Source organism: Gorilla gorilla, chromosome 5 (assembly GCF_029281585.2).
Source record: "Gorilla gorilla gorilla isolate KB3781 chromosome 5, NHGRI_mGorGor1-v2.1_pri, whole genome shotgun sequence".
Taxonomy (NCBI): Eukaryota; Metazoa; Chordata; class Mammalia; order Primates; family Hominidae; genus Gorilla; species Gorilla gorilla.
Window position 1 is genome coordinate 35,485,170 of NC_073229.2, and position 25,610 is coordinate 35,510,779.

A 25,610-nucleotide genomic window follows, 5' to 3' on the forward strand; every position below is an offset into this window, starting at 1 on the left:
CCCTGTAGACATAAATCATGGGAATTATACGACTTACATAAAAGAACTTCCAGTTATATGAGTTACATGTAATTAATTGAAACAAAGATGATTTTAAGCCTTTCTAAAAATAATTCTCATGAGAGGTAAAGGGAAGGGGGGATGTTGTTAGGGTGGTAACGGGACAGGATCAGAGCCTAGAGGAAGTAAACAAAAGCTCAAAGCTCAAAGGACAGAATGAAAGATGTGTGAAAGGAGGGAGGGTTGTGTACAGAAGAGACCAAGCAGTGTTTTATCAAAAACTGGCCCAGGGACGGGCACGGTGGCTCATGCCTGTAATCCCAGCATTTTGGGAGGCAAAGGCAGGAGGATGGTTTGAGGACTGGAGTTCAAGACCAGCCTGGGCAACACAGGGAGACCTTGTCTTATAAAAAACAAAACAAAACACTAGCTGGGTGTGGTGGCACAGGCCTGTGGTCCCAGCTACTTGGGAGGTGGGAGGATGGCTTGAACCTGGGAGATCAAGGTTGCAGTGCACCAAGATCGTGCCACTGGTACTCCAGCCTGGGAAACAGAGTGAGACCCTGTCTCAAAAAAACAAAAAACAAACAAAAAAACCCAACTTGCCCAGCTGCATCAGCACTGCCTCAGAGGCCTCTTAAAGTGAAGAGTCCCTTTAGAAACGCAAATTCTTATTTAAAAAAATAAAAAAAGAAGAGTCGTGGGTCCTTCCCTTCTCTTCTGAATCAAAATAACTAGGGATGACACCCAGGCCTAGATGTTACAAACACTCAAGATGATCTGAAGTTTGAAAACACTTTACACGAGAGAGACTGAAGTAAGGAGACGAACTGTCTAGAGAGGGCTTTGGGGGCCAGAACAAGATGGGGGTGAGTAGGCTGTCTATAAGAAGTGGCTGGCAGAATTACCGCAAGAGACCTACAGGATTCCAGCACAACAGCAGGAACTGCAGGGAGAAACATCAGGTTATGAATTATGTGCCTGCAGATTCAGAGTCTCTAGTTTCAGAAAACAGACCACGAAACTGATTACCTTTCCCTTTATCATTAGAGATGCAGGTATTATCACTAATGTTTCTATGCCTGTTCAAAAAAGACTATCTGGGCATGTACATTCTGTGTTCAAAAGGAATCTGATTTCTCTTAAATGCCCTGGATATGTTATAATAAAAATGACAATGAGAATAAGCAGCAGCAGCTAGGATTTAATGAATGGGTATGAAAGGTATTTTATACACATTACAATATACAAGATAGTATTATCATATATAAGGTATTTTATATACATTATCTCTAATTCTCACAATACTACCAAAAAAATAGCTCCAGTAATATATTTTCTGTCCTACTCAAATACTTTCCAGCCAAGATAAAAGAGTTTCTGGACATCAGGGAACAATGTCCAAGTTGCTTATGCAGAGGAACAGAGGAGTGGTATATGATTTCTGGCCAGGTAATCAATGCTCTCTCGCTTCCTGTGGGAGAAAGTTGGCTTCGGTGGGGAAGGAAAAAAAGGGATGGAAGCATTAGAGATGAGTGGACATTCCCTAAGTAGTTCAGCTGGTTGGCATTTTCTGTGACAATCCTGGAAAGTCTCTTGCATGGCTCTTGCCACAGGCAACCTGTACCATCTCCCCAGGTCTGCACAGAAGGGAGGGCAGCCTTACCAGTCGGCAGGTGCCCCAGGAATCCCACTGCCTGGGGCTGGCACCAGCACAGCATTCCTTTCCTCAGTCAGCCCTACCCACTGCTCCACAAGCTGGGCTTCCCGCTCCACATCGTCCTCTGTTTTCTCTGCAGAAAAAAATGAGGAGATCAATGCCAACAAGAGAGAAAGTATGACTTCTCAGTTTACAAGGAATAGATTTCGGCCTGGGCAACATAGTGAGACCCCATCTCTACCAAAAAAAAAAAAATAGTTGGGCAGGGTGGTGGTACGCATGTCTGTAGTCCCAGATACTCAGGCAGCTGAGGTGGGAAGATCACTTGAGCCTGGGAGTTCAAGGCTACAGTGAGCTATCATCACGTTACTGTACTAAAGCCTGGGCAACAGACAAGAGACCCTGTCTCAAAAAACAAGCAAACAAAAACAATAAACAGATTTCATTCAGTGCTATCTATAAGTGGCTTAACCATCCACTATGTCCCTAAAATGGATTTGAGTCTTTGAAGTTCAAGCAAGAGCATGCATAGGGAGCTAAGAGGGGCTTCAACACCAATTTAAGGAACTGTAAGCCAGAAATAGCAGAAAGAGCATTGGAACAGCAATTATGAGACTGAGGTTATCTTACTGGTTCTGTAATTTGGGGAAGTTATCCAACAGATGAGTCTCCCTAACCTGTCAAACAGGGATAAAAGAAGTCGTGTCTACTTCATGTACTTGCTGGAAGGATCAAATGAAATACGGATGTGACACTGCTTTATAGAACTATACATGATGTTACAAAGACAGGATTAAAAAACACCATAGGCCGGGCACAGTGGCTCACGGCTGTAACCCCAGCACTTTGGGAGGCTGAGGTGGGCAGATCTCCTGAGGTCAGGAGTTCAAAACCAGCCTGACCAATATGGTAAAACTCTGTCTCCACTAAAAATACAAAAATTAGCCAGGTGTGGTGGTGGGCGCCTTGTAGTCCCAGCTACTCAGGAGACTGAGGCAGGAGAATTGCTTGAACCCGGGAGGAGGAGGTTGCAGTGAGCCAAGATCATGCCACTGCACTCTAGCCTGGGCGACAGAGGGAGACTCCATCTCAAAAATAAAAATAAAAAAATAAAAAACCCACCATATACCTTACTCTGTAAAATCACCTTTATTTTCCTTGAGGCTTATCATGAAAGGGATTTTATCTGATATACTTTGAAATCCTCTTATTTATAATTCAACTCTGGGGCTCCCTGGGTACAGTCAAAGTGAGTTTTCATTAGCAGCCTGAGCACACACACAAGGCAACATCACATGTTGAGCCAAGGTGTTTTCCTGAGGGAGACTTTCTGCTAGCTTCTACATGAAATGGATTAACATGCATGATGTGTATGTTCTTGGCTGCAGAACCAAGCACCGTGAGTGGACCATGATGTCTGGATGACAGACTAAGGATTTTAAGTGCATATTTCTACTCTAGAATCCAAGTGGCCACTGCTAGCATAAGCAAACTGCACCCTTGGAGCTGAGTGGCAGTGAATAGAGTTGCAGGGGCCACCCTGAACCAGCGGAGTGCATGGCAATGGCCCAACAGTGGATAGGTGCTGACCTGCTAAGTGGTTTGGTTTCAGAAGTGACCCTTCAGCTGCTGTATGTCCTAGGTCCTGGTGCCTAAAGTACCTTGTATTGACATAGTGGTATTGATCACATTTGTGTTCATCAAAACGAAATTTGAATTTGACATTTAATGTCACAGTTTTATGAGATAATTCTGAGGTTTATGAAAACTTACTACTTTCAAATTTGGAGGCCTCTTAAACCAACAATGTATAATATGATTGACTGATGTCTATAATTGTTACAAGTTCACAAAACTAAACAGGCTGGGTGCAGTGGCTAACACCTGCAATTCCAGCAGTTTGGGAGGCTGAAGTGGGAGGATCACTTGAGTCCGGGAGTTTGAGACCAGCCTGGGCAACAAAGTGAGACCCCATCTACAAAACATTTAAAAATTAGCCAGGAGTGGTAGCTTGTGCCTGTGGTCTCAGCTAATCAGGAGGCTGAGGCAGGAGGATCTCTTGAGGCCAGGAGTTACAGGCTGCAGTGAGATATGATCCTGCCACTGCACTCCAGCTTGGGTGACAAAGTGAGACCCTGTCTTAAAACAACAACAACGACAACAACAAAAATAAGATACTACTGTCCAGTTAGGGGAAGAAAACGACCTACTGTCATTGTGTAAAAGTGAAAAAGCTACTCCCCAAAAAAGAGTTTGATCTCACATACCTGTTTTATTGCTGACTTTTTTTATCTGTTCATCCAAGTATTCTCGTCGTTTAATGAGTGCATCTGACCACCTCTCCCTTACGCAGTTTAAGTCTTCTTCCTAACATCAGGGAGGGAAAATATTTTCCTGTAGACTGCACAGACAACGATTTCTTTCTTTCTTTTTTTAAAAGATGTTTAAATCAACTAGGAAATTTTTCATTAGGAAAAGCTGTTGAACATCGCTGTGTGATTAATATGCAAGAAAGCAGAGAGGCCTCAGTAACACTGCATGTTGATCAAGGATGCTGTTACCCAGAAATCGGAGCCCCTGGATCTCCAAAAGGATAATTATACTTAAAAGCAAGACAAGCTCAAACTATACCAGCTGTCAGATTTTTTTTACAATGAGTGTATGTATATTTAAATTGTAGCTATTCATTGCAGGATTTGTGATCCCAAACAGAAGGACAGCATGAACAGAGCCCAAACCAAGTAACAACAAATGGAATGGAAAATGACCATAGTTCAGTGGTCTGATAACATAGATTTTCTGAAATGCAAAGAGTAGGTCAGCAGAGAACTTTTCAAACTTGCCACAAACATTTTACTTCCAACCACCACGAGGCTAACCAAAAATCTCCCATGCAAACCGCAACATGCAGTCAGACATGCTTTAAGAAATCCCCTAGGCAGCCATTGGACTGCACTGTGAAAAACGTGCCAGGAAGCGCACAAACAGCCGCAGGACGTTAGTCAATGGCATTGCTGAGATTCAAGGGGATACTGATATTTCCCTTAAAGGTTTTTCTTCGTGGAATTATGAGTAGGGAAAGAAAATCCATCAATTCTATTAAAAATGCTCTTTGACTTGCCTAATTCTAGTTTAAGACTTAAGACGTTACATCAAGAATAGATCCCTTGGACCTCTGAAACTTTACCAACAGTGTACCCACATTTTTTTTTCCCCGAAACAGAGTTTCGCTCGTCGCCCAGGCTGGAGTGCAGTGGCACAATCTCGGCTCACTGCAACCTCTGCCTCCTAGGTTTAAGCGATTCTCCTGCCTCAGCCTCCCGAGTAGCTGGGATTATAGGCGCGCGCCACCACGCCCAGCTAATTTTTGTATTTTTAGTAGAGACGGGGTTTCACCATGTTGGCCAGGCTGGTCTTGAACTCCTGACCTTGTGATCCACCTGCCTCGGCCTCCCAAAGTGCTGGGATTACAGGCGTGAGCCACCGCGCCCAGCCACTGTACCCACATTTTACATGTAGGAAGGCACACTGGGAAAACACCCTTTGAAGATGTGTGTGGAGAATCCGTACAAAGACTGGGAACCGAACCCAGAAAGCTTCATCTTGGTTTGCTGCTTTGACTATTTGTACGTAACCCCACACTCCATGATATCAGGCCAGTCAGTGCTGACTAGGTACAATCTCAATTTGCACATCTATATATTTTTTCTAGATTCCCAACCAGAAAAAGCTGAGATTTAAATTCTATAGGTTATGGAGAACTAAGTGTGACCCAAATGAGAAAAGAAAGCTGGCTAAACAAAACACAATTATGTGCATAAAATGTCTCCAATTTTCTTATTCAGCAAAAGTCTTGTAAAGTAAAATGGCATATTACAACAATATTAGCTCTTGGATATAAGGAGCAGAATGCACTTTAGCATGGGAAAGATAAGAGTCTATCTAAAAGATTATGGATGGATAATTGCAATATTTTAAGATCATCCATTTTTCAAATTAATTAATTAGTTAATTAATTTGCAGGAGACAGGAGTTTTATTATTACTCAAATCAGTCTCCAGATCATCCATTTTAATACAGTGATAATGGTCTTGCTTAGCAATAAGCCAGTAAATCGAGATGGCATAGCAAAAAGGCAATATTTAGTTATAAATTTTGAACTGACAAGGCATCTATAGAAATAATATTGTGTTTGAATACATATAAAGCAAATCAAAAGCAAGTGAAAAACTGCATATGCTCGCTCTAGGGCCCTCCTTCCTCCTCCCTGGCCTCTGCTTTGCGAATGCTGGCAATTAGCAGTAGCTGTGCCCCATGCCACAGGATTGACAGCAGTAGCAATACCTGATAACTATCCATATCATCACCATCCTCATCATCTCTCTGGTAGGAAAAAATAAACACAAAGGACAAGCATTTTGTTTTTCAAACCGCATACAGGGAAAATAATTATTTAAGCTTAACACACATTAAAATGGACAGCTTACCTAACATAAGCAAAATAAAACACTAAATTGAATCTCAAAAAAGGTAAAATGGATTTAATTCACTTGTCTATAAAGAATTTTTCACATAAAGAGTCACTGAAACATAAAAACTTGGCTGGGCTCATGCCCATAATCCCAACACTTTGGGAGGCTGAGGCAGGAGGATCTCTTGAAGCTAGAAGTTTGAGACCCGCCTGGGCAACAATAGCAAGACCCCATCTGTACAAAAAATTTTAAAAAATTAGCTGGATTTGGTAGTGTGCAACTGTATTCCCAGCTACCTGGGAGACTAAAGTGGGAGCATCACTTGAGCGGAGGAGATGGAGGCTGCAGTGAGCTCTGATTACACCACTCCACCTCAGCCTGGGCAACAGAGCAAGACCTTGTCTCCAAAAAAATAAAATAAAAATAAGAAATCTCTTAGCTGGAGATAGGAACCAACATAATTGGGCCAGGCCTTATACCACTGTCATACAGACAGCTGATATGTATTTTGGGGTAGACTATTTGACTGAGATTTGAGATAGGCTTAGGAAGACAGAATGGCAAAACTACAGGGAACATTCTCTTGCCCAATCTCAGTTTGAGCAATGAGGCAAACATCCTTTAAGCCTTAAAGGATGAAATGATTTAACCTTAGGACCACACAGATAATGGCAGGTCAGAACTGTAAGCCATGTCTGAGGTCTCCAACTTCAGCCGTCTTCCCTGATGCAATCATCCCAGGGGAAAGCTGGGGCAACCTCAGGCTATATACATACAAGGGTCTGTACTATACTGTTGAAATAAAAGCAACAGCATACTATTTGGAATATAAGGATTGGTCAGTACTCTCTATTGACCATAACAATCACTTGAAAGAATCATAACTGTCCCAAACACAGGGCAACATTGTAAAATAAATAAATAAACAATTTTTGCAAAAACATTTGGCAAAACAAAGTAATCACGTTGAAAACAAAAGGGTCTTGGTAGAAAAAAGTTTTCCTTATAAACGAGAACCCAGAATCCCTTAATTTAGATTTATGACTAAAAAGTGCTTTAAGAATATAGTCAAAATTATTTTCATATATACTTCAAAATGAACTTTTTTTTTTTTAGTTTGGTAACCACCATTATCAGTTATATGACTAACTTATTAAATGTAATCCTAATCCTGAAGTAATTTATCTTGAACTAATGCTTCCTATTAATGTAAAAGAACAAATGGCTCTAATTTATCATAACTTTTTAAACTATGGAGGTAGTTCTATTAACTGAAAATTGGCCTAAGCATTCATGACATGAAATTGTTGCAAAACCAGCATATTCTGCATTGGTTTCAGCTACTGCATGAGAATTAATTCTTTTTTTTTTTTTTTTTTGCATCAGAAGAATTCTAAAACACTGTGTCAACAACAAAAACACTTAACAGACGTGACCTGGAACATGGCAGCAAAGAAAAAAAAAGCCTTTAAAATAGTTACAGTCCAAATTTTAAGCACTATGCTCTTAAAGAGCACATAGCACCAGGGAAAGGCTAATATTTTAAAGTTTACAATTTGACAAAAATCAGTTTTAACTCAGAGGTAGAGCTGTTTTTAAAAAAATGTGAATAGTTGCTGGGTGTGGTGGCTCACACATGTAATCCCAGTACTTTGGGAGGACCAGGCAGGCGGATCATTTGAGGTGAGGAATGCGAGATCAGCCTGGCCAACATGGTGAAACCCGTCTCTACTAAAAATACAAAAATTAGCTGGGTGTGGTGGTGCGGGCCTGTAATCCCAGCTACTCGGGAGGCTGAGGCAGGAGAATCGCTTGAACCAGGGAGATGGAGGATGCAGTGAGCCGAGATTGTGCCACTGCACTCCAGCCTGGGTGACAGAGAGAGACGCTGTCTCAAAAAAAAAAAAAAAAAAAGTACTGAGCGCAGTGGCTCACACCTGTAATCCCAGCACTTTGGGAGGTCGAGGCGGGTGGATCATGAGGTCAGGAGTTCAAGGCCAGCCTGGCCAACATGATGAAACCCCTATCTCTACTAAAAATACAAAAATTAGACAGGCGCGTTGGCAGGTGCCCGTAATCCCAGCTACTCTGGAGACTGAGGCAGCAGAATCGCTTGAACCCAGGAGGCAGAGGTTACAGTGAGCCAAGACTGCACCACTGCACTCCAGCCTAGGCGACAGAGTGAGACTCAAAAAAAAAAAAAAAAAAAAAAAAAAAAAAAAAAAAAAAAAGCAGCAAATAGTCGATCCTTGGAACGTTCCTCAAATGAGAACATTTAGTTAGTTGATGACCCATATACTTATACTGCAGGTCACAGTTTGGAGCACACAGCCGATGTTTTTATTGAACACCAGAGATTTATTAAGCCACAAAATTTTATTGTGGACAGGGACCTCAGAGGATTATTAAGTCTACTTCATCAGTTTGGAGAAAAGGGGAACTCAAAGTTTAAATTTTCCAGCCAAGATAACCATTTAGTAAAGCTCAACTAGACTTAAGAACCCAGGTTTCCTGACTCCAAGTCTAGTGTTCTCTTTCGACCGTGCAGCCACGTAGAAGTTGATGGCTAAGTGAAGGACTGAACTGCTATGAGAATACCTACAATCCCATTTCCTGCTCCACGGGCTGCACACACACAGGGAAAAGTCTGGTGGAGAAGCCTACCAAACCACAGCAGCCCTGTCCTTGCACCTACACTCATACTCTGAATGAAGTGTGGACAGATGTTCCGAGCTAGAGGGAATTTTGGGCTTGAAGAAGGAAGGCAGCGTCTGACAAAGCTATTACTGCCTTGAAGTTCAACAGTCTGTGCACTGACTTTCAGCTTTCAGAAGAGACTTTGCCTGAAAGCCAGGAAGCCAAAAGGAAACTAAGATAGAAGAGAAAACATCCTCAAGATTGGCTGGGCTTACACTCAGACTCCCCAGAGAAATGTTTTCTCCTCGGCACGATAGGGAGAGTGCTCCCGATCACACATGACGGTGAGGGAGGCAGATTTAACAGTGATTCTTCCCAGTTCCTAATTCATATCTGGTAGTAAACTGGGGACTCAATGAAGCACACACATTTTTTTTTTTAGGCTACTGGGGGACAAGATCCTAATTTTATTTTTTTTGAGACAGCCTTCCTCTGTCACCCAGGCTGGAGTGCAGTGGTATGATCTTGGCTCACTTGCAGCCTCTGCCTCCTGGATTCAAATGACTGTCATGCCTCAGCCTCCTGAATAGCTGAGACGACAGTCATGCACCACGACACCTGGCTAATTTTCTGTATTTTTAGTAGAGACGGGGTTTTGCCATGTTGGTCAGGCTGGTCTCTAACTCCTGGGCTCAAGTGATCCTCCCACCTCAGCCTCCCAAAGTGCTGGGATTACAGGCATGAGCAACTGCACCTGGCCAAGTTCCTAATTTTAGAGATTCTTTTCATGGAGTACTGAATAGTTCTGACTGATAATATGATCAATTCTTAGATCAATTCTTAGAGGTTTTCATCTTTTTATTTTTAAAATGAGAATGTTTAGGAAATGAAGATTTAATGAGCAAAAATGATCATAAGGACAAATTTTAACAAAAACATAAGTAAAGCTTTCAAAGAACTGGTTTATTATGACAGTGTATGAAAATAATTTTACACTATAAATGAAAGTGGCCAGGCGCGGTGGCTCACGCCTGTAATCCCTGCACTTTGGGAGGCTGAGGCAGGAGGATCACTTGAGTCCAGGAATTTGAGACCAGTGTGGGCAACAGAATGACATGCCCTTGTCTACAAAAAATAAAAGAATCAGCTGGGCGTGGTGATGTGTGCTTGTAGTCCCAGCTACTTCAGAAGCTAAGATGGGAGGACTGTTTGAGCCCAGGAGGTCAAGGCTGCAGTGAGCCATGATCACACCACTGTACTCCAACCTGGGCAACAAAGCAAAACCCTATCTTTAAAAAAAAAAAACACACAAAAAAACCCAAAAAGTGGATCAGGTCAGGCAGTAATGCCAAAGATACAACATATTTTGGGCCAGATATGAAATAAAATCTGCCTAAAGTAAATGACTACTATAGCATTAGGATGCGTGTGTTTATAAATAAAATTATTATTAACTGACACTAAGCAAACAGATTTTAAAGCTAGAAAAAAGGCAATGGATGGAAATGTGAACTGGGGGAAGATCTACGGTTAAGGCAAAGAGTTCTGTTATATTCGCAAAGAGGTCCCCCTGGGACCTGCATTAACCAAGCTTTGTTAAATACTATTTTAAGTCTGCTTGTCTTACCTGGTAACTGTCCAGCCCTCTCTGGAGTTTGGTGGACCTGGCAGTTACACAGCCGATGGATACTGACAGGATGGCTTCAACCATAAGTGGCAGTGTCCCTGAATGCTGCACAGGTTTCACCGTGACTTGTACTCTACGGGAATGACCCTGAAGAGGGTGGGGAGGAGTATGGGTGCCAGGAATGATAATGAAAAGGAACGGGATAAAGAAGGGGAAAAGGATTAGAGAACAAAGATACGAATAGTTAGAAAATCCCCAGAAACAATGTGTAAGAGTGGAACAGAGAGAAAACATTAAAAAAAACCCAAAACAAACTCAGTACCTGTCTAAGTTGAAAGATGCCTCCTGTGTTGACATCTTTTGCCTGATGAAGTTCCACTGCAGCATACTCCCCTAACTCATTCAATTCTAATATGGAGATCCACATTTCTATTCTTCGCGTTACTTCATTCCACCTGCAGAAACACATTCCAACAAGCAAGAGCGTCATCGTCCAGGGATACTGTTAGTAATAGTAATAAGCCACCATTCACTGAGCACTTACTATGTGCTAGGCACTGTGCCATGTATCTCGTATAAGTTACTTCCTTATTTAACTCTCAAAACCAACCGGTCATATTGTTTCTTTTTATTTATTTTACTGAGGTAGACTGAAATGTCCACATCTTGAGTATAGAGCTCGATGAGTTTTGAGAAATGCACATATGAGTGTAACCTGCCCTATCACCTCAGAAAGTTTGCTCATACGCATTCCCATTCAATCCCCACATTCCCGTAGCAACTGTGTAACTCTCAGATTAGTTTTGCCTGTTCTAGAACTCCAAATAAATGGAATCACACATTATGTATTCTTGTGTCTGGCTTCTTTCATTCAGCATAATGTTTCTGAGATTCATCCATATGGATATAAACAGTTTTTTTCTTTTTTAATTCAGAGTAATACTTTATTTATGAATAATACCAATTTATCCCCATTCACTCACTGAAGGATATTTGGGTTATTTGCAATTTGGGGATACCATGAATAACACTGCCATGAACATTGTATAGGCTGCGTGTGGTGGCTCGAGCTTGTAATTCCAGCACTTTGGAAGGCCAAGGCGGGTGGATCACCTGAGGTCAGGAGTTTGAGACCAGCCTGGCCAACATGGTGAAACCCTGTCTCTACCAAAAATACAAAAAAAAAAAAAAAAAAAGTTATCCAGGCATGGTAGCACATGCCTGTAAGCCCAGCTACTCAGGAGGCTGAGGCAGGAGAATCACTTGAACCCAGGAGGTGGAGGTTGCAGTGAGCTAAGATCACACCACTGCACACTCCAGCCTGGGAGACAGAACAAGACTCCATCTCAAAAAAAAAAAAAAAAGAACATTGTGTACAATTCTATTTGTGGACTTACATTTTCATTTATCCTGGGTAAATACCTATGAGTGGGATTCTTGGGTCATAAAAGAGGCAAATGATCAACTTGGTAAGAAACTGCCAGTCCTCCCCCAGATTGCAGCTTGTGTATTCATTTTCCTAGTGGTCTTTTGATGAGCACATGCTTTTAATTTTGATTAAGTCCAACTTAAACAATTTTTTCTTCCATGGTTAGCACTTTCTGTGGCCTGAGAATATGTGACTATCTCAAAATCCTGTGTTCTTCTGTAGGCATTATAGTTTAAGCTTTTGTATTTAAGGTTATGTATGATTCATCTCAAATTAATTTTTGTATATGGTGTGAAGTAAAGAACAAGGGTGATTTTTCTCCACATAGAGATGTAGTTGTTTCAGTCTCATTTGTTGATAGGACATATCATTCCCCATTGAATTTCTTTGGTGCTTGGTAACTTCTTTCATCATTCTCATTTTACAAAGGAGGAAATAGGCTCAGAGAAGTTAAATAACTTGTCCAAAATAATGGCAGCAGTCCCAGAATTCAAAGCCTGTATTCTCTTTTTTCTTTCTTTCCTTTTTTTTTTTTTTTTTGAGACGGAGTCTCACTCTGTTGCCCAGGCTGGAGTGCAGTGGCACAATCTTGGCTCACTGAAACCTCCAGCTCCCGGGTTCAAGAGATTCTCCTGCCTCAGCCTCCTGAGTAGCTGGGATTACAGGCGCGTGCCACCACACCTGGCTAATTTTTGTATTTTTAGTAGAGATGTGGTTTCACCATGTTGGTCAGGCTGGTCTCGAACTCCTGACCTCATGATCCGTCTGCCTTGGCCTCCCAAAGTGCTGGATTACAGGCATGAGCCACCGCACCTGGCCATTCTTTTTTTTTTTTTTTTAAATGATTTTATTTTTTTATAAGCAGCCTCCTAGGCCAGAGTAGGTTCAGAGACTCTGCTCAAGTCCTAGTCTTGACCTTGTACCTAAAGCTCACAGCCAAGTACAAACCTGTCATGCAGTGTTCTTGTCTTAGCATGAAGAGAATCGACCTCCCAGATGGAGCTGCCATTTCCAGCACACCGGTGGCCCCATACTTCAATGGCCAGTGCTCCATCTGAAATGAACTCCAGAAATTCTTCTGTCACATTCACCACATAATCCTGGGATAAGTGGGGGAAAGCACAAGAATTATGCTTAAAGGAGTCTGTGAAATTTCCTTTTGACCTTTCAACTGTTATATTTATTTTAGAGTATATTAGCCTGATCGTGACATTAAATCCATCTCTTCTGTTTTATAGAAAACCATAAAGAACCACAGAATGTTAGATCTGGAAAGAAAATTGGGAGGTAATTTAACTCAACCCGTTTCTTTCTTTTTTTTTTTTCTTGAGGCAGAGTCTTGCTCTGTCGCCCAGGCTGAAGTGCAGTGGTGCGATCTCTGCTCACTACAAGTTCCACCTCTCAGGTTCACGCCATTCTCCTGCCTCAGCCTCCCGAGTAGCTGGGACTACAGGCACTCGCCACCACGCCTGGCTATTTTTTTGTATTTTTAGTAGAGACAGGGTTTCACCGTGTTAGCTACGATGGTCTCGATCTCCTGACCTCGTGATCCACCTGCCTCGGCCTCCCACAGTGCTGGGATTACAGGCGTGAGCCACCATGCCCGGCCTTAACCCGTTTCTTATATCAATAAAGAAAATGAAGAAAGCAAATTGTCCAAAGTCATATGGTTTGTTAGTTGCAAAGCTGAATCTACATCGTCTTACACTTGGTTCATTCTCAGTTCCACAGGACCACTCTGATTTTCAGCTGGCATAGACTAACTCAATGAACTGTTCCTTGCCATGGCTTAGGAGAATAATAACAGAATTAAATTTTATATGGTTATCTTCATGACTTTATGCTCTTACTCTTAAGCTTTCCTACCCTATTTCCTCTTTCCAAAACACAAACAGACAGGGCAAGGTGACTCACGTCTGTAATGCCAGCACTTCGGGAGGCCAAGGCAGGAGGATAGCTGGAGCCCAGGAGATAGTGACCAGCTTGGGCAACAAAATGAGATCCTGTCTCTACAAAGTAAAAACTAGCCGGGTGTGGTGGTGCACGCCTGTAGTCCCAGCTACTCAGGAGGCTGAGGCAGGAGGATTACTTGAAACCAGGAGTTCGAGGCTGCAGTGAGCCGTGATTGTGCCACTGCATTCCAGCCTGGGCAACAGAGTGAGACATTGTCTTTAAAAATAAAAACAAACCCAAACAGATGATTGTGAGGAAATGAATACTGAACTGACTGAGATGGGTGGCAAATCACCCAGAAAAACGAAGTAGGCAACGAGCCAAGCTAATTTTCTTTCCCTTAGTCTCTCAGTGGAATCTCAGGTGAAGACATTGCTTGTGACTCTAATTTGCAGAAACAGTTGTGCTATATTTATTTAACCATATAGTATCTGCTTTTTAGTCTATTTTATTTGAAGATAGACCCAGAATTTAAGAAGAAAAAGAAACTTCATGACAATCTATACATTTTAGAGATGAAAAAACTCTAAGATCACAAGAGATCCAAAAAACTCCAAGATCATAAGAACCCAGAAGCTCTGGGACTAGCATTTATTAAAACAGGTGTTAACCAGGACAGATTAAAACTCAGATTTCATCTTTCTAAACAAGCAGCTTTGTGGATTCAAAGAAAGATGGGGAATATTTAAAAGAATATTCAGAGAACAACAATAAAAAATGATTAATAAAGATTTTGAGGAACAGACTTGTTGAATACAGATAAATGTATGCTATTTGTTTTCAGAAAAAGAAAAACTTGACAGCCCTTACCTATGTGAAATTTTATAGGTGGTGATATGGATTCATTTTCTAAGTGTAGAACCAGAAAGAATAAGCATGATTTGCAAAAGAAGGGATCTTGAGTATCTATGAAGGGATGTCTAAGGAAAAACAAAACTATAGAGAGGATGGAGCTGGTCTTTCAGAAAGGACTTGTCAGCAGTCCTTGTGAAAGCCAGGAAGAGTATATGATGTCTCAAAGGAGATCCAACCACATTCACCACAAATTCACCTTTCCTTTTTTTATATTTTCTCATATGACTTATGAGAAAATCTATATGAAACATGTCACTCATATGATACATTAGAATGTAATGCTATATTCATAAGAATCAGATGTATAGCAACTTACATGTTAAGATGCGCAAATTCTGAAATATGTATAATATGATCCTACTTTTGTATAGCATTTTTAAAGAACCTATGTGTGCATGATGTAAAAGGGTGTATGTACATATGTTATGACACACATATAAAAGATGCAGAGCATAGAAAGTAGTTTAATGAAATATGTAGCAACCTGTCACTGGTGGTTTATATCTTTGGGGAACAAGACTGTTGTTAGAGATCTTTTAGATTTTATTTTAAATATTTCTAAACTATTTGCATTTGTAATAAGGTACGTTTTTGAGGTTAAAACATCTAATAAACATATTATACTTAAAACAAATGCTTGTGGGGACAACTGATTGTTGAACTGCACCAATTTCTGCTGCTTCCTACACAGCTCATTTGGTAACAGCATTTGTACCTTACAGTGGGAGAAGGTCACTGTGTACTGGGCATCCTTGGACTGTGGTGAAGGCACCTCGGGGTCCACCACCGGGGCAGCCACCGTAGACTCACACTGGTCCCAGAATGTGTATTGACAGAAGACGAAATTTGAGAGGTTTAAGGGCAGCCCGGTTGCTTCTTTAATTTTTACCTGAAGAGATAAACAATACAAATAAAACTCCAATAAACACTAAACATTCTTTCATTTCAGCTACCTCAAATTTAAGAGTAAGCGATGAAACAAATCGGTCATCCATTTGACATCTGAAAATATTATATCTGACACCGTGACACTAAGGGTTGTATCGATAATGAAATCTGTACCACAGTTCTGTAACCATAGTATATAAACTTGGCAACAAATACACACATTCCTGCAAAAGCTTCCTAATGACTGAGATACAACCTTTAATAGAAAAACATAATTCACTAAGCAACATACACTTCTTGCATGTCAAATACATAGACACTTTTGAAATTTGATGCAACTGTCATCAGAAAGTGTGCTATATTTCTGAAAACAAAGTACTGTCCACCACTGTATCTGCTGTTACAAAATCCAACTTTTACTACCCTGGATGAAAAACTCTCATAAGATTTTTTGTAAAATGGTTTTGCATGAAAAAGGTCATTTATATGAGCCTCCCATCACTGTCCTCTCACCCGACATGTCAGCTTTTTGACTCGGTGAATGATTTCCCCACTGCTGTCTACGACTTCAAGGCTCCCACTTTCACTGGAATTCTCCGAAGAGTCATCCTCCACCACACGCTCTGGAACAGCTCCTGTAACACGCATCACTTCCACGTGGAGACGCCCTGCAACCTGGGTCAAGGAACCAGAGCACCTTAGAGTGAACAGACATCCTGTGGGCAACCTCGACCCAAGACAGACGTGCCTTCTACAGTGAACCTGGAGAGGGGCTCTGCAGCTGCTGCTTGGTCGTCTTCGGCAACGGGAGCCCTGCTACTACCAGAGCAGTCCATTCCACCACTTGCCCCTGTGATCATCCTGCCTTAGTGTGAGCCAAATTTGCCTCCCTGCAACTTGCCTTCTGGAGTCATCCTCAAATGTATCCTTCCACAGGACAGCCCAGGAATAGCTTAAAGGTAGCTCTCACATTTTACTTGGAGTCATCTAGTATCCATGTTTTGTTTTTTTTTTCCAAGATAGAGTCTTGCTCTGTCATCCAGGCTGGAGTGCAGTGGCATGATCTCGGCTTGCTGTAACCTCCGCCTCCTGAGTTCAAGCGATTCTCCTGCCTCAGCCTTCTGAGTAGTTGGGATTACAGGCACGTGCCACCACGCCCAGCTAATTTTTTTTTTTTTTGAGACAATGTCTAGCTCTGTTGCCCAGGCTGGAGTGCAGTGGCGTGATCTCGGCTCACTGCAACCTCTGCCTCCTGGGTTCAAGCGGTTCTTCTGCCTCAGCTTCCCAAGTAGCTGGGATTACAGGTGCCTGCCACCATGCCCAGCTAATTTTTGTATTTTTAGTAGAGACGGGGTTTCACTGTGTTGGCCAGGCTGGTCTCGAACTGCTGACCTCATGATCCACCCGCCTCGGCCTCCCAAAGTGCTGGGATTACAATCATAAGCCACCGTATCCGGCCAATTTTTGTATTTTTAGTAAAGACGGGCTTTCACCATCTTGGCCAGGCTGATCTCGAACTCCTGACCTTGTGATCTGCCTGCCTCGGCCTCCCAAAGTGCTGGGATTATAGGTGCGAGCCAACGTGCCTGGCTATCCATGTTTTTAAAAATATATTCACTCACATATTAATGTGAGTGAATATGAAATGCTTCATTCACTTATTCATTTGACCAAACAGCTAGCTCATGAAATACCAAAATAAACACACAGGTTCTGCCATCAGGCAACTCACAGTAAAGGGAGGCAAGACAGAGAAGTAACTCACTAACAGGCCAGGTGTGGTGGCTCAAGCCTATAATCACAGCACTTTGGGAGGCCGAGGCGGGTGGATCACCTGAGGTTAAGAGTTCAAGACCAGCCTGGCCAACATGATGAAACCCTGTCTCTACTGAAAATACAAAATAATAAAAAAAAAAAAATTAGCCAGGCATGGTGGGTCACACCTGTAGTCCCAGCTACTCGGGAGGCTGTGACAGGACTGCTTGAACCCGGGAGTCGGAGGTTGCAGTGAGCCGAGATCGCACCACTGTGCTCTAACCTGGGCAACAGAGTGAGACTCAGTCTCAAACAACAACAACAAAAACAACAACAACAACAGCAACAAAACTCACTAATAACAGCATAGAATAGTTGCTATAATAGATATATGTGTGAGTTGTTATGGGATAAACTTATCCACTAACACATATTTACCAAGAACTAACTGTGCCAGGAACTGTGCTATAAGCATCCAATAGCAAACCAAATTGACAAGGTTCCCGGGCTCACGCAGCTTTTATTCTCTTGAGAGTAGAGAATGGGTGTGTAACTCAGACTGGGGCTGGGAGCAGGATGAAGGAGGGCTCCATAAAGCAGTGCCATTAGATCTAATCCAGGAGGAACAGCATATTGAAAGCCACACAGATATGAGGAATGTTACTTTAAAACTTTTTCACTAAAAGGTTTTAAATTTTCTATCATGGTGGCTCTCTGGATAGGAGCCAGTTTAACCGTGTTTCTCTTAAAGCTGGCTGCACAGAATCAAACTAGAGGAAAAGGATTATTCTAAAATTTGCATTCTTGGAGTGCTTTGTCTTAATTATATTTCATAACATAGTTTCAGGTTGTAATGACTGTGGCTGTCATTACACATGTGTACAAGGTGACACATGTTCTGGTAGTACTGCTATCATCCTAAATAGGGAAGGTTATTTTTAAAGGTAGATCAGATCCAATTTCCACACAGCAATTGGTACTGGCACCAAGGACCTACAAGAAATTACATGATGATATCTGAGAAGTAAGACAAATATGGAGGAAGTAGTAAGATGGGGGGAAGAAAGGAAATAAAAGAAATCAGAAGATAGTTGTTCTTAAGCTTTTTTTTTTTTTTTTTTTGAGACGGAGTTTTGCTCTTGTTGCCCAGGCTGGAGTGCAATGGCGTGATCTCGGCTCACAGCAACCTCCGCCTCCCGGGTTCAAGCCATTCTCCTGCCTCAGCCTCCGGAGTAGCTGGGATTACAGGCATGCACCACCACGCCGGCTAATTTTGTATTTTTAGTAGAGATGGGGTTTCTCCATGTTGGTCAGGCTGGTCTCGAACTCCGGACCTCAGGTGATCTGCCTGCCTCGGCCTCCCAAAGTGCTGGGATTACAGGCGTGAGCCACCACACCTGGCCAAGCTTTTTTTTTTTTTAATGCTTTTCGATAATCTAATTCATTTTAATATAATTTCAGGGGGATTCATGGAATACTCAAAGCATACCACAGACTCCAAATTAAGAAGTCCTGAACTAGGGACTCAGCCACTGAATCACTCTGCCATGTTAACTGTGCTTTTTCTTTTTGAGACAGGGTCTTGCTCTGTTGTCCAGGCTGGGGTGCATTGGTATGATCATGACTCACTGCTGCTTAGACCTACCTGGGCTTTGGTGATCCTCCCACCTCAGCCTCCTGAGTAGCTGGTGGGACTATAGGTGCTCATCACCATGCCTGGTTAATTTTTTTTTTTTTTGAGACAGACTCTTGCTTTGTCACCCAGGTTGGAATGTAGTGGTGTGGTCTTGGCTCACTGCAACCTCCACCTCCCGGGTTCAAGCAATTCTCCTGCCTCAGCCTCCCGAATAGCTGGGACTACAGGTGCCCGCCACCAAGCCTGGCTAATTTTTTTGTATTTTTAGTAGAGACGGGGTTTCACCATATTGGCCAGGCTGGTCTTGAACTCCTGACCTTGTGATCCGCCTGCCTCTGCCTCCCAAAGTGCAGGGATTACAGGTGTGAGCCACTGCGCCCTGACCATGCCTGGTCAATTTTTAAATTTCTTTTTTAGACATGGGGTCTCACAATGTTGACCAGGCTGGTTTCAGACTCCTAACTGTGCCCATTTTTCCCATGGGAAAAAGCTCTGTTAGGCACTGGTCCTCTGGAGCAGAATGTCCATGGGGTGTTTCCATAGTGGAGGGTGGGTTGTGCACTTACACCCCACAACTGGGAACCCGGGTCTATATCGCAGCTTCACTTTGGGCAGAATGGCATCTTATTCTTCACCTGCTCTAAGAATCACAAGAAATAACCTGGTAGTTCAACGTACATTTTCTGAAATATCTTATGCCTACCTACGCCACTATATCTAAATAGCTGAAATACCAGAGTTTAAAAGGAGGGTAACAATGAGTCATTGAAGCCTGTTTTGTTTTGAGTACTTTGGACTGCAAAATAATCCTCCTGAGTTGTATCTTACAAAGACCATTTAGGGGCCAGGAAAGAACTAGAGTATATTGCAAAGGTATGAGATTACCTTTAAAAAGAGAGAGCGATATGGGGCACAGAGCTGAATATGGTTTCCAAAATATTTCCCATTTGATTAAAACAAAGAAAAAACTTGTGACCTCCAAATATTAAATGTTATAATAATCTTTTAAGACCATGACTTGGGCCAGGCACCGTGGCTCACGCCCGTAATCCCAGCACTTTGGGAAGCCGAGGCGGGCGGATCACAAGGTCAGGAGATCAAGACCATCCTGGCTAACACGGTGAAACCCCGTCTCTACTAAAAATACAAAAAATTAGCCCGATATGGTGGTGGGCGCCTGTAGTCCCAGCTACTCGGGAGGCTGAGGCAGGAGAATGGCGTGAACCCGGAAGGCGGAGCTTGCAGTGAGCTGAGATCGCGTCACTGCACTCCAGCCTGGGCGACAGAGCGAGACTCCGTCTCAAACAAACAAACAAACAAACAAACAAAACCATGACTTAATCCTCAAAGCTTCTAATATCGATTATTAGTAGAGAAAAAACAATGCAGACCTTGACTATTTGCCTTAGTTTCTTGATCCACCTCAAGAACATAGCTTAAATAGAATGAAAAACAAAATAAAACAAAACAAAAAACTTGAACCACTATCGTTCTCCAAGTCTGGCCTGTGCTTACCTCCCCCTGCTGGCTGATGATAGGGACTGCATACTGAAGTTTCACATCACAGAAGAGGCATTCCAAGAATACATTCGCCACCCCGATGAGGTTGTGATTTTCTTGGGCTTCATAGAAAGGGTCACCTCGTTTTCCGTAGAGTCTCTTCGCCTGAGCAGTAGGAGGGGCCAGTGAGTGGACGAATAAGAAACACATCAATTTAAATAATATTATTTAAAAGTAGCATTTGAAAAAAAATTTAAAGAATCTATCCATTTAAACAGGAAGTAAAATTATAATGTCACATAAATAAAAACTGAATTAGCTGGGCGTGGTGGCGCACGCCTGTGGTCCCACCTACTCAGGAGGCTGGGGCACGAGAATCGCTTGAACCCAGGAGACAGAGGTTTCAGTGAGCTGAGATTACACCACTCCAGCCTGAGTGACAGAGCGAGACTCTGTCTCCATTAAAAAAAAAAAAAAAAAAAAAAGAATTAGCCCATGGGAGGGGCCTGTCTGCTGGGGAGCTAAGTAATGCCTGTGCAGAGGATTCCTCTTCAGTTCCTGCCTTGTCTTCCTTATCTACCTCACTTGCAGCTTTTTCATTTCATCCCCTTTGTTTTGCCTCATCTCCTTTGCCAAGTCTTCTTTTCCACTGCTAATGTCCAAAAAATGGATTATGCAAGCTTAAATTACTCTTAGTAATCTACCTGGCCACGATCACAGCTAGGGGTGCGTGAACACACATTAATGAATGCGAAATCCACACTGGCTCCAGCCAAGCTGATTTTTCACAGCACCGATAAAATGGCATAAATTTACTTCATTCTACTTCTTTTCACTTGAAATGTAGTAAACATGAAGCCAAATAAGAATCTACTATATGTTTTCTTCATTTAGTTCCCATCTGTGTGGGGATCATGTGTTGTATTACTGATCCAACTTAGCGCTTCTTTCAAAATCACTTGTACTTTATTTTCCTAATAAAATATCTAACGTATCATGAGCACATCTCCGTGTGTGTGTGTGTGTGTGTGTGTGTGTGTTGCTAAATCGCTTATATTCTCTGTTTTTAACATAACAAAATCTCCATTACATTTTGTCTCTTTTACCTCAGGAACTTTTTCCTTCCATTCTTGGTAAAGGTCTCTCATGTCAATTAATTTATTCTCCAGCTTCTCAATGGTCCACACTTGCGTGCTCTTTCCTTTCCTCCTCACTTGGATAGCTGGTTCACTCACTATTGCACCTCTCTGCATAAGGAAGAAAAACAAAACAAACCCTGTTATAACTCCTTTTTCGATTGCTAAAGCAATATATATACAACAGTAACACAGTAAGTTTGCAAAACACATAAATGCATACAAAAGAAGATAAAATTCTACCACCTACGAGGATAGTCTGGTTTATTTTCTATCTTCTATGTACACTCATGCACACTTTTTAATTTTTATCACGATCAAGACCAAACAAAAGTATAACTTCATACCCCAATCCTCTCTCCAGTTTTGATATTGTGATCATTTTTCTCGTATTGTTAAATATTCTTCTTAAGCATGATTTTTTTTTTTTTTTGAGATAGGGTCTTGCTCTATCATCCAAGCTGCAGTGAAGTGGTATGATCTTAGTGCACTGCAGCCTTGACCTCCTGGGCTCCAGGAATCCTCCCACCTCAGCCTCCCAAGTAGCTGGGACTATAGGCACATGACACCATGACTATTTTTTATTTTATTTTTTGTATTTTTTTGTATAGATGGGGTTTTGTTACGTTGCCCGGGCTGGTCTTGAACTCCCGTACTCAAGCGATCTGCCCACCTTGGCCTGCCAAAGTGCTAGGATTACAGGCGTGAGCCACCAGGACCAGCCATAACCATGATTTTTTAATGGCAACACAGCAGTGTCCTTAGCATTTGGATGTACTATACATTTGAGTAATTATTCTATTGTTTGACATCATGTCTGTTTCAAGGTTTTGCTATTATAAAGTCCACTAGAAGCATCCTTGTGTATAAATCTCTATGGACACTTCTATGACTATGGGCTTAGAATAAATTTCCCAAAGGGGAACTACTAGGTCAAAAGACTAAAACCCAGTAACTGATAAGATACTTCCTGACTCATTTTCTAGCTTGCTTGCTGGAAGAAAAAATGAATGGATGAAAAACAATTTTCTTACTTTTTTTAAATTTAGTTTTTCTTTTTTTCTGAGTCATAGAAAAACAATTTTCTGGCTGGGCACAGTGGCTCATGCCTGTAATCCCAGCACTTTGGGAGGCCAAGGTGGGTGGATCACCTGAGGTCAGGAGTTCGAGACCAGCCTCACCAACACGGTGAAACCCTGCCTCTACTAAAAATACAAAATTAGCTGGGTGTGGTGGCGCATGCCTGTAATCCCAGCCACTTGGGAGGCTGAGGCAAGAGAATCACTTGAACCCGGGAGGCGGAGGTTGTAGTGAGCCGAGATCATGTCATTGCACTCCAGCCTGGGCAAAGAGCGAAACTCTGTCTCAAAAAACAACAACTGTTGCAGGAAGTCAGGGACCCCGAACGGAGGGACCGGCTGGAACTGTGGCAGAGGAAGATGAATTGTGAAGATTTCATGGACGTTTATCAGTTCCCAAATAATACTTTTATAATTTCTTATGCCTATCTTTACTTTTCTCTCTTAATCCTATTATCTTCACAAGCTGAGGATGTACGTCATCTCAGGACCACTGTGATAATTGTGTTAACTATACAAATTGATTGTAAAATGTGTGTTTGAACAATATGAAATCAGTGCACCTTGAAAAAGAACAGAATAACAGCGATTTTTAGGGAACAAGGGAAGACAACCATAAGGTCTGACTGCCTGCAGGGTTGGACAAAAAGAGCCATATTTTTCTTCTTGCAGAGAGCCTATAAACAGACGTGCAAGTAGGAGATATATTGCTAAATTCTTGTCCTAGCAAGAAATATTAATATTAAAACCCTGGGAAAGGAATGCATTCCTGGGGGGAGGTCTATAAACGGCCGCTCTGGGAATGTCTTACCTGGTTGAGATAAGCACTGAGATACACCCTGGTCTCCTGCAGCACCCTCAAGCTTACTAGGGTGGGGAAAAACTCCACCCTGGTAAGTTTGTGGTCAGACCGGTTCTCTGCTCTCGAACCCTGTTTTCTGTTATTTAAGATGTTTATCAAGACAATATGTGCACCACTGAACATTGACCCTTATCAGTGGTTCTCCTTTTGCCTCTGTCCTGTTCCCTCAGAAGCATGTGATCTTTGCTAGACTGGTATTAGTAGTTCTGCTTTTTGCCCTTTGAAGCATGTGATCTTTGTACCTACTCCCTGTTCTTACACCTCCTCCCCTTTTGAAACCCTCAATAAAAACTTGCTGGTTTTGAGGCTCAGGTGGGCATCATGGTCCTACCAATATGTGATGTCACCCCCAGCGGCCCAGCTGTAAAATTCCTCTCTTTGTACTCTTTCTCTTTATTTCTCAGCTGGCTGACACTTATGGAAAATAGAAAGAACCTACATTGAAATATTGCGGGCGGGTTCCCCCGATAAACAACAACAGCAACAAAAATGAAAAACAATTTTCTTCAAAGTTTCTCCCTACAGGGAAAATTCTTCAAGGTGAAATGACAGGAAACTCCCAAACGCTTGCAAAGAGAGCTGTGTATTTGAAGTCAGGTATCATGAAAAGTCTTCCTTTCTTGTAGAATTCACTCTTAAAAAGGTACCATAGCAGGCTGGGCACAGTGGCTCACGCCTGTAATCCTAGCGCTCTGGGAGACTGAGTGTGCAGAACATCTGAACCCAGGAGTTCAAGACTAGCCTGGCCAATATGGCAAAACCCTGTCTCTGCTAAAAACACAAAAATTAGCCGGGTGTGTTAGTGCGTGCCTGTAATCCCAGCTACTCGGGAGGTTGAGGTAGGAGAATTGCTTGAACCCAGGAGGCGGAGATTGCAGTGAGCTGAGATCATGCCATTGCACTCCAGCCTGGGTGACAGAGCAAGACTCAGTCTAAAAACAAACAAACAAACAAACAAACAAACAAAAACCCCAGGTACTATAGCCTACATGTATTCCCCCATTTCAGAAAGGGGCATTTACATGCAAAAAAAAGCAGGCAAAATACATGTTTCCAGTTTTATTGTTTTAAAGAAGGCATATAAATTAGGAAGTCCTTCAGCCACTACAATTTTGTGTATTCTGCTTATTACATATCTAAGAACATCATTTAAATAGCATTCTTATCCAATGAGGTATATAAAGAATGTCTTGAAAAAAATAAACATCTCTGGCTGATATCAGGATCTCCTCAGGCATGTTTCTGGGGTTTCAGTTTTAGATCCTATTTTACAATATTTACTATTGTGCATCTTGCCCCCTCACTTGAAGGACATTCTTACCTTCCTATTGGCACTGAGGTTTGCAGCAGGGATCTGAAGAGTCACTTGGTAATCGGTGAGTTTGCTCATTTCCTCAGCCAGGAAGTTTGCTTCCCTCACCAAGGTGTTAGCTTTAACTAGCTGCTCTCGCAGTTTTGCCAGGCTTTGTCGGAAGAGTTCATCCCTGCAGTGTCATAGAAAAGGGAACGAGAAAATCTAAAAGAAAACTGCAATCCCGTTTCTAAGTGAGCATCTTATTAGAAAATGGGAGAAAACTCCTCTCGGGCAGTATTTTTCAAACTATTTTACCAAACTACCTCTCATCCTTCCCTCCTGCCCACAGATGGGCTATCTGTTGAGAACTACTGATGGGGAGCAAATTGTTGAGCGACTTAACTGAAAACCACGTTTTAAATTATGTAACACGTGAAAACGATCAGATTGTGATATGAGGATGCAAAAAACCAGTACAGGAATCTTTGGGAAAAACAAACGATGATTATGACTTGTGTGTGCTGAGGGAGGGTGGTGGGGCAGGGAGGGGTTGGCAGATGAGAGAAACCTGGAGTTAGGAGAATAAATTATTTTTCATGACTTCTGCAGTTGGCAAAAGGCATGCGATGGTAAGGTAGTTCTGCAGTAGCAGGAATTCTTCGTTTCAACTCTCTGTACATTACTTGCTGATAAAAAGCTTCTCTAATATCCCAGATTGGTCAAAACCCTCTTATATGTTCTCTCAGCCCCATGCCTTTAGCCTCCATAGCATTTGCCACAGTTAGAACTTTTCATTTTTACTCGTATAATTTTATTTGTTTAATATC

At 42.0% G+C, this 25,610-nt stretch overlaps 1 protein-coding gene across 8 annotated transcripts in view; it reads right to left on the bottom strand.

Annotated features, from left to right (window-relative positions):
* Positions 1–25,610, bottom strand: part of KIF13A (kinesin family member 13A) — a 228,120-nt gene that overhangs the window by 24,565 nt on the left and 177,945 nt on the right. For 5 of the 8 annotated variants that reach the window (XR_008680762.2, XM_055390678.2, XM_019029934.4 and 2 more), the window contains exons 18-28: positions 24,811–24,973; positions 21,519–21,659; positions 20,428–20,577; positions 16,035–16,196; positions 15,349–15,522; positions 12,774–12,925; positions 10,719–10,851; positions 10,397–10,543; positions 6,005–6,043; positions 3,928–4,027; positions 1,667–1,793 (exon numbers count right to left, since the gene is read on the bottom strand). Coding sequence is in view for 7 of the 8 variants with exons in the window: in XM_055390678.2 (XP_055246653.1) it covers positions 1,667–1,793; positions 3,928–4,027; positions 6,005–6,043; positions 10,397–10,543; positions 10,719–10,851; positions 12,774–12,925; positions 15,349–15,522; positions 16,035–16,196; positions 20,428–20,577; positions 21,519–21,659; positions 24,811–24,973 (1,488 nt within the window). In the remaining variant the exon portion in view is untranslated. The remainder of the gene's footprint in view (positions 1–1,666; positions 1,794–3,927; positions 4,028–6,004; positions 6,044–10,396; positions 10,544–10,718; positions 10,852–12,773; positions 12,926–15,348; positions 15,523–16,034; positions 16,197–20,427; positions 20,578–21,518; positions 21,660–24,810; positions 24,974–25,610) is intronic. The other 3 variants (XM_019029938.4, XM_055390677.2, XM_019029937.4) reach the window with 1 other exon arrangement.